Here is a 10,000-nt window from a genome sequence, read left to right on the forward strand (position 1 = left end):
ATAGAAATTTAGCTGAATCCGAATCTAAACTTTCACGAAATATAAAACATAATTCCTGTTATTCTTGCCCTTTATCCCCTAATAAGAGTAAAAAATAAAATAACACAAAATCACTTATTTCTCTATCAGAACATTAACCCATTGATGCAGGATGGCATGTACAGTTACAGAAAAAAAATTATTGTTTGAAAATCATGATGAACATTCCGACACAAGTGACGATACTTTTTGAAATATAGTTGTTAATGCTACGAAACTCTTGGTATCTCTCATTTTCCAACTACTTTTGGGTATGTGTGGCTTATCTGAATATCCTAAGGCATATTCCACCCCGTTATAGGAATCAAATCATCATTTCACCGTAAATCCTTATAAATAACAGAGTCCTGGAGTCATGAATCAGAACAAGACAAATTCAAATATACAAAATACCAACCCCTCCATACCATAAGGTTCTGTTCGTTATTGAATGTTTCGCACCCCTTCTAACAATAGTTTTCTGTATAGCCGTACATAAAGGCCACATCCACTGTGATTTCAGTTTCTCAATTTCCCTTACACATAGTTGATTTCACTAGATCTTAGTCATCAAAGAGTCAATTCTGACCTGATTTCGTGCTTTCCCTTTCCCTTTTTTTCTCTCTTTGCTAAATTGATAATGATAATAAGATTACTATAATCCCAATGCCAATAATAATGATAACAGTAATGATATTAGGAGTATTAGAAAAATAAAACTGTTGCCCATAAACTCAAGGAATGGAGATATTAGGCCTCTTAACAGACTCCTTGGCAACTAAACACGAGGAAAGCCATCTATACGCAAACAAAATTCACAAAACTAAACTACAGTGAACAGCAATTACCAGGCACTAATGGGTCAATACCTTTCGTATATAGTGGCTTAATTTTCATCTTCATATTCAAACTTAGGTACCAATTGCAAACACATCCTCTTACTCAAATTTGTATGTGTTCCATATACACAAGTTCAAACTGGCAATTGAAACACATGCCTCCGACTCGCACTGGTATTCATTTCATATGCCAAGAGTTAAAACTGGCAGGAGACACATTGGCAAGGCTGAGCAGTGAACTTGGATGTAAAAGGTATTATACTATAGGTTTAGGATTATTTGATAAAAGAAAAAAATATGTGTACTGAAAAATTTCCGCAATTCAATAACTTCCTACTGTTTTGCTACAGTTTTAGTACATTAACAAGGGAAAGATTATTCTAAACACACATTAATAGTTACACAAAAAAGAACAAACTATATTACACTCATTAATTATTGCACAAAAGACATTACCTTATTTTTGGGGATCACAGGTTAAAGTTAAAATCTTCAAATTAGTCAAAAAATACCAAATTCATTTAGGGAGCTCAACATTACTTCTACCATTAATGTGGTTTGCAGAGAGCGCTACCTGATGGGGGGGTTAATCCACACACATGTAAAATTGCCGCTCTGACTCTACTGCCTTGCACTGTCCCTTAAATGCGTCGGCAACTCAAAGAAAGCTAGAGAGAGCAAATCTGAGCGTTAGCATCTACATCACAAAAAAATGCAATCTCTCTCCTGCCCACACAGACTACTCAAGCCTTACTTGCTGAATTATTCCTACATTGCTTGGTGGCAGTCCGAATCCAGGTGAGAGTCCATTGTTGAGAGGGGTGCTTGGCGAGACCCCATAGCCTCCACCTGATGGCAGGGTGGATGACTGAGGGGCCCCACCCTGATAGCCTGGGGTAGAGCAGGCAGAGGAGAGGGAGGAAGTGGAGTTGGTGTGCTGGTGGCGGCTCAGCAGCGGCGAGTCCTCAAGCACTGGAAGGTTAAATGGTTCTTAGCTGGTAATCCCAAATTGCTAGCAATTCCTTTTCTTGTTCTTTATCTTTTTTATTTCTTGTTTGTTGCTGATCTTTTACTAAATAGTCTTCCCATCTTTAACATGGAATTACACTAATTGCCTTTAAATCTGAACCTTGTTTGATGGCTATCAAAAATATAGGGATTAAATCACAATTGGACATTGATTATATAGTTCTAAAAATTCTAACTTTAAAATGTATCAAGGTATGTCCTTTATGTGTGTGAAATGTTTTATTTTTCTCTTCATCAAAAGTTTTGGAATATGCTTCAATATGTGTATTCCACAGTAAAATAATGATCATAGATTTCACATAACATTAATAGATACAGCACTCCTCTTTAATAAGTATGACATTGCTTAATTGTATATTTTTACAAGGTCAATTTCTTCATTGGCATTGCTAAGTACACACTGAAATTTAAAACTAATTTGTCATTAAATTAATCTATACATCTTATTTCCTCATTACCAGATAAATTCATTAAACCCAAGAAGCTCTATCTTAATAAACAGGAGTTTCTCAGGGGCAACTTCAAAGCAGGTTTACAAACCCTACCTTTATCATGCCTTCCATCTCACCACCTTTACCTGTGAGTAAGGCCTGCGTCAGAGAACTGAACTTTCTGTGCGTGTGTATTGCAACAGATGGATCTTTCCTTATCAGCCAAGCAACTAGTTTTTCTTATCAGTTTCACAATGTAAACAATGGTCTGACAAAAAACAAAAAAAGGAAAGAAAGAAAAAAATAAATGATGCCACTGATTACCCTTGCTTCTAGCTTGAATCTTCGCAACTTTTAACTTTAAAGAGTGCTAATATCCCAGCTAGATTTATCTCTAAAAATTATTAATCTCTCTAAAAAATAATAATCATATATGACTCCCAAGCTTCAGTAACTTACAAACACTAACAGAAAGAACTGCTGCATAACACTTTTTCAACAACAAAAGACATGCAGCATTTTACTAACATACAATCTGCCATAAAGATTTCACACAAAAAAAGGCCTGGAAAGGTGAAAAGGTTTTGGTATAAAAAAAATAATGATAGTAATATACCCACAACAACAATATGTCTCAGACTGTACAAAAAAAGACATATAAATATACCCATAAACCATAAAAAGAAAATAAACAGACTCACTAAAAACCTCCTTTTCCATGACTCACTTGCACCATCTGAGAAGCGCCGGGGAATGCGGCCCCCTATGGTGTACCTGGCCCAGCTGCGGCGCAAGGCCTTCAGCACCGCCATCTGTGTTCGTCCCTCTGCGAGCCCTGGAGTGGTCTCGTCAGGGGTGTGTATGGAGGGATATGTAGGAGAGGGCTGAGAGGATGTAGGTGGGGAGAGGAGAGGTCTGTTAAACCCTGTGGTTAAAGGTGGCAGTGAGAAGGAGGCGGGCGGATCCAAAGGGGAAGGTTTCAAGAGGAGGATATGGATACAACATGCAGAGAGACGGGAAGACAGAGCAGGATGGAGGAAAGGAACGGAAAGAGAAAGGGAAAGGACGCAGGAGAAACAAAAGAGAAAAAAGGGGAGGAAAAAGCAAAAACAAAATAGACCCCAAATCCAAAACAGAAAGCAAGACGACAAAGTGGCACAAGCACATCATTACAAGAATCATGATTAATCAACATTGCAATCGAACAACCAGCAAAACCAGATGTGAAAGCCATTTTTTTTTTTTTTCCCAAACCAAAATGTGAGCATAAAAGGGGTTAACCGAGGATAAAAGGAATGGGAAAAAAAAGAGAGGGAACTATGAGAGCATATCATTAATGTCAATACATCTACGACTACATTACACAGAGCACAATATCTTCGTCTTAGACCAAATTCCATTTCCTTGAAAAATTTGCATGCTGTTCATAAAAAAATGAACGTTACCAAATTAACCATAAATAACTGAAAAAATCTATTCATAAATCAAAAAGAAAATTAGTAATGGTAGTACTGATAACAGTAATTATTACAATGACAATAAAGTACAATTATAATTTTAACTATAAGTATAAGCATGATCATAATTCTTATGACAATGACAATGACAATGATAATGATAATGATAATGATAATGGTAATGACAATGATAACGATAGACAAAGATAAAGATGATGATGATGATGATGATGATGATGATGATGATGATGATGATGATGATGATGATGATGATGATGATGATGATGATGATGATGATGATGATGATGATGATGATGATGATGATAACAATGATGATGACAATGATGATGACAATGATGATGACAATGATGATGACAATGATGATGACAATAATGCTGACAATGATGCTGACAATGATGCTGACAATGATGCTGACAATGATAATGACAATGATAATGACAATGATAATGACAATGATAATGACAATGATAATAATAACAATAGTAATAATACCAACAACTATAATAATAGTAATAGCAGAAATAATATATACAAAAAAAAGAAAAAAATAAATAAAAGAATAAAATAAAAATAATAAACAATAAAAATACAAAATAATAATAAAATTCATTAAGCTACTTATTTCACTCTATCCTTTTGTTCTTCGACGGGAAATGGAATTGGTTATAAAGCACCAGAGAACACAAACAACAGAGTGTAAGGAGTATAAAGTGTGTGAAGCCGTGTGAAAGTCACACATACAGTAAGAATGAAAACAAACAGAAAATAAACACAAAACATGGGGGGGGAAAATTTAGCAGCACAAAAAAGGATCTAAACTACGAGAGCTTTGGCAAAAAAAAAATTAAGAGATGGATATATGAAAATCAAAGATATTATAGGTAACACAAGCATCTAAAAGGAGCAAGAAGCAAGCATGGGAAAAAAAACACAAAAAACATGGGGTGCTGTTCATATGCCGGGCCTTGTGTGGATGGGAGGGAGGGAGGGAGGGAGGGAGGGAGGGAGGGAGGGAGGGAGGGAGGGAGAGAGAGGGAGGGAGAGAGAGAGGGAGGGAGGGAGGGAGGGAGGAGGGAGGGAGGGAGGGAGGGAGGGAGGAGAGAGAGAGAGGGAGGGAGGGAGAGAGGGAGGGAGGGAGGGAGGGAGGGAGGGGGGGAGGGAGGGAGGGAGGGAAAGAGGAAGGGAGGGAGGGAGAGTGAGGAAGGAAGGAGGGAGGGAGGGAGGAGGAGGGAGGGAGGGAGGGAGGGAGGGAGGAGGGAGGGAGGGAGGGAGGGAGGGAGGGAGGGAGGGAGAGAGAATGAGTGGGAGGAAGGGAGGAGAGAGAGGGAGAGAGGGAGGGAGGGAGGGAGGGAGGGAGGGAGGGAGGAGGGGGGGAGGGAGGGAGGAGAGGGGGAGGGAGGAAGGGAGGAAGGGAGGAAGGGAGGAAGGGAGGGAGGGAGGGAGGGAGAGAGGGAGGGAGGGAGGGAGGGAGGACCTTCTAAACATTTTCAGAAGCCCTAAAGGACCCTAAAGGACCCTAATAAAACAAACCTCAACCTCTTCCTCATACTCACTGTCATAATCATCATTCCTATCAGAATCGGAGGACAAAGAGGCAGAAGAAGATGGGGAGCTACATTCACAACTTACATTGCCTGGGGAGAGAGTGCGAGCGTGTCACTCCAATGCCCCCTGGCTTGGGGCTTAGGGAGTGGTGGTGATTTTGCTGAGGCGGAGGTGTGTGGTGGAGAAGGTCAAGGGAGGGCACATTGGGGGCAGGCAGGGTATCCGCACGGTCCCTCTGGTGGTTACGTCTCTCACGGGAGTTCTCGAGCATCTCTTCAAAATCGAGAACTGCTTCCTGTTTGGGGAAGGATAGGTAGAGGGAGAGGGGGTTGCAATGAATAGTTAATAGTGTTATAGATTTGGTTATTTAAATATTACTTTTCCACTACTCTATACATTCATTTACTTATAATCTATTCTATTTACCTATCACGTCATTATTCTCTAAATTCATCAAAGACTTATCTACCTCTTCGTTCATCTAACTACCTGTGTATTTATCTATCTATAGACATCTACAATTAGACACAAAAAATGATAAATTTCTCAATTTATATCTTTTCAGTTCTACATATACATGTATATGTAGCAATCCATTTAATGACTAAAAACTAATAGCTGTTACCATATTTATTTACTAATTTATTCATTTACTTATTTATAAATATATGATCTATGGCTATCTACAGTTTGACTTTCAGTAACATTTGATGGTGTTAATTAATTATGATATTCATCTTCTAAAAATTACAGATTACTCCATGTAACTGCCACAGAAATAATGACTATAAACTAATCACACCATATTCAAAGAAAGACAAAATATTTCTAAAAAAAAGAGTAAAAAAAAAAAAAAAAGAAACACCTACAGGCTTCATACGGATGTGCACACACACACATATATATATATGCCAGCGTGCAAAAGCACCGAAAGGATAAATAAAAAATAAGACAAGTCAAAACATAATCCCTCAGCAGCCCCCCCTTTTGCCACCATAAACTCCACTATCACTGGTCTCTACCTGCAGGGCCTCGCTCGCATCCAAGTTGGAGCTGGAGTTGAGGCCAGAGCTGGAGTGGGACGTGGTGTTGATGACATCTGGTGGGGGAGACATCAGTGGGGTCCTGCATCGCCTGGGTGGAGGGGGAGGGGGTGTTCGTTCCCGCAGCGACTGGGACCTTCGTGCAATAGAGGACGTTTCATGCTTCAGGGTCTCGATCTTTCTCGGTTCCTCAATCTGCAAGGGGGAAAGGGTGCATTCTTAGTGTCTACGGATGTGTTTTCTTCATAAAGTTCATAAAAGTTTGATCTATTTCCAGTTCCTCATATTTAGAGTGAATAGTTAATATTCATTTTGGCTTGTAAGTCTTATGAAGACTGTTGTATGAAACTAAGCACTCAGTAAAATAATTACGAGTATGCACACATAAGTATGACCTTTAAGAAAATAATGGGCACATCAATTTATCTAAACCACATAAAAAAAAAAACTGCTGTTGTACAAATCATATCTCTCAATATTATTAAATACATGCAAAATTCTTATTATTAATGTTCTTATTACGTATATATTTTGATATCTATTTCTCCATCATATATACTTGATTTAGTTTATGATTATCAATTATCAATGTACTATGTAACTGTTATCAATAATAATAATAATAACATCCCTTTTATAATGTTTCCACCTTCTCTCATTCAGACAATGCCACTGCATTTTCTAGATATTCATTACCCTATGAACCTTTAAGCCACAATAATCAAAAACAAAGGAAGGTCTACATTGAGTTATTTCTAAATTTCTTTCATCCGTAAACTAATAAAAAATGGCAAACCAAATGTTAAAACTCACGATCTCCAGTCTAGTCTGCGAGAGCTGATTGGGTGGTGCTTCATTTTCCTTCCCTGGAGACAGGCCGAGGAGGACCTCCATGGACTTTGTTTGTCGACGCCTGGCCCGCTTGAGTTTCTTGAGGTGCCGAAGGGTTGGGCTGTCATTCTTCGAGCCCTAACGGGAGGACATGCAAAAGTGTAAGTGAGAGTAATTATAGTCACAGTAAATATAAGACATGTGTGTACACAGACTATATGTGGAAGAATATATAAAGATGTGGTCCTCTGAAAAAGACAAGTGTTAGCAGTTCCTCTAAACCTATTGCAGAAATTGGAAATCTATATCCTCTTGAGTAACCACATGAATAAATACTATAATCAAACATACTCAAGCAAAACACGAGGATGTATTCCCACCTGTGTGAGCATGTCGCAGTATCGCACAAAGTCCAGGTCGATATGGTATCCATAAGGGCAGCAATGGCACCGCCCTGAACGGCCATTTTGCACATGGCTCTCATACACACTGCTCCCTGATGTGTTGTGAGCAGCTGTGGGGTCAAGAAAGACATTAGAGCAAGAATGAAGACCTTTAGATTGCAATTTGTGAGTGTATGGGTGTAAATTACCGTTTGCCATATAAGTGTAGGTATGAATGTGAGAGTGTAGAAGTATAAATGTGTGTGTTAGTATCTGTATGAATATGAATGTTCATTTGAGTGGAAGTGAGTGTTAGTGTATGAGCATGGGTATCTATAGATATTTACATATAGTCCTGTGAATTGACAAGAAACCAACCCTTTTCTGCCTCTTTCCACTAACCTTTGAGAGGCGAAAGGCTGCTGAAGTATTCTGCAGCGTTTGTCTTCATGTTTTCGATTCAGAGGTGACTGGTATCTCTTCTTAAGACATCAACATCTGGAACATAAAAATTTAAATTACTTAATAATCAGAAATACAGTGAAAAATTCATAATCAAAGTTACCTGATTCCTTTTGAGTGCAAGCCAAAGACTGAAATGCATAGCTCTAGACATAATAAAACAAATCACAGATTACTTATGATATCAGTTTGAAGAGCTTAAATCATACATGAAAAAGTATACCATAGGGCAAAGCCCCTGGGTTTGGATTATACAGCAATGTTTGTGGATTTCAATGGAATGGCAGGGAAGGTCTCTTTGTAAACATTACCAATACTTTCACTTATATCATTTGCAATGGAAAATAGCAACAAATTGACTGACATCAGTGTAAATAATTGAAAGAAGAAATAAAAATTGCAAGATTGGATACAGAAGTCAATATTGGATAATCCCACAAGACTTCTTTAAGAATAATTTCTGGATGCACCATGACACTGAGCTGGTTACATTTTCAGCACATGAAAAAAGTACTTTACACTTTTACGAAAAGGCAATCAGAGCAATATATACATATGAAGTTCCTTCCTCATCAATACACATCTACACATCCACAAAACACAAGTCTAGATTCTTAGAACCAGTTTTTAACTTGAAAAAAAAGATGTCATCCTTTTGACCATGTTAAATGCCTGTAAATATATCATGTTTTCATTAAATACATCGGTAAGAAATAAAACAAATCGATTTTAGGCTTCAATTCTCATGACATAATTCTTATCATGTCAAGCAAAATGCAACTGTTAATCGAAATATAATCCAAATTTTGATCACTTCCTCTGGTCACAATCTTCTTGTCTTTGGTGAAAAGATAACACTACATAATCAGCTTTTCTTATTCCGTATTTAATCACTTCTTCAATTGTTTTCGTTCCTGAATAGGAAATCGAGCAATTCAACATCTAAATTCAATTAAAATCCCGTGTCATTTCGGGAAATTGACGTGATAGGAAGTTCGCAAATAGATATATGAAGAGCCATCAAATCACTTCACATACGACAATAAAATATCACGAGAAATGCATAAGTAAACTCTAAAATCAAGAATAATTCTAATCGTGTTGGTAGAAAGTTAACACAATCACTTTCTAGCCTATCTCCACGGTTAATTTTGCACGAAACATAAAAAAAAAACTCGAAAGGGCCCAGACGTTATCTAAAAAACGCCAACTACTCTCACAAGACAACCAAAAATAGACCTAAAAGCCATTTACCTCAAGAAAATAACAAAGAAAACGTGTCCGGCTCATTACTAGGTCGGCGTTGATGTCACCATCAGCTGATTCGATGTAAACAAAGAGGGGAAACGGACGCACTGTATTTTCAATATACTGTTCCTAATATCATTACCGTTAGAGTAATCTTACTGAAGTTTGATTGTTAGCAAGGCCATTATCATATCATTTCTATTACGTAATTCCAACAAAATTGTTTTATTATTACCATCACTGTAATTGCCAATATCATTACTGTCGTTATCATTTGGTCGCAGTCGAGGTAGCATTAACATCAGAAATTATTATCGATATGATTATCATTATGATTAACATCATAATAATGGTAGTAATACCAACAATACTACTGATAATAATTATTATTATCATTATTATAGTCATTATTATTATCATCATTATTATTATTATCATTATTTTTTTTCATTTTTATTATTATTATTATTATTATTATTATTATTATTATTATTATTATCATCATCATCATCATTATTATTATTATTATTATTATTATTATTATTATTATTATTATTATTATTATTATCATTATTATTATTATTATTACTATTATTATCATTATTATTATTATCATTATCATTATCATCATCATCATCATCATCATCATTTTTGTTGTTACCATCGTCTTTATGATTAAAATCATTCGTACCC

The 10,000-nt window shown here is 36.9% G+C and overlaps 1 protein-coding gene across 8 annotated transcripts in view; it reads right to left on the minus strand.

The window, feature by feature from the left end:
* LOC113805650 (KN motif and ankyrin repeat domains 1) overlaps positions 1-10,000 on the minus strand; it is a 76,634-nt gene that overhangs the window by 19,508 nt on the left and 47,126 nt on the right. For 2 of the 8 annotated variants that reach the window (XM_070115544.1, XM_070115547.1), the window contains exons 3-9: positions 8,000-8,095; positions 7,595-7,728; positions 7,197-7,352; positions 6,363-6,578; positions 5,425-5,635; positions 3,045-3,242; positions 1,612-1,829 (exon numbers count right to left, since the gene is read on the minus strand). In XM_070115544.1, the coding sequence (XP_069971645.1) occupies positions 1,612-1,829; positions 3,045-3,242; positions 5,425-5,635; positions 6,363-6,578; positions 7,197-7,352; positions 7,595-7,728; positions 8,000-8,048 (1,182 nt within the window). In that variant the 5' untranslated portion in view covers positions 8,049-8,095. Of the gene's footprint in view, positions 1-1,611; positions 1,830-3,044; positions 3,243-5,424; positions 5,636-6,362; positions 6,579-7,196; positions 7,353-7,594; positions 7,729-7,999; positions 8,096-9,313; positions 9,380-10,000 lie in introns of those variants that run through there. The other 6 variants (XM_070115549.1, XM_070115546.1, XM_070115552.1 and 3 more) reach the window with 4 other exon arrangements.

Source organism: Penaeus vannamei, chromosome 37, assembly GCF_042767895.1.
Source record: "Penaeus vannamei isolate JL-2024 chromosome 37, ASM4276789v1, whole genome shotgun sequence".
Classification (NCBI taxonomy): domain Eukaryota; kingdom Metazoa; phylum Arthropoda; class Malacostraca; order Decapoda; family Penaeidae; genus Penaeus; species Penaeus vannamei.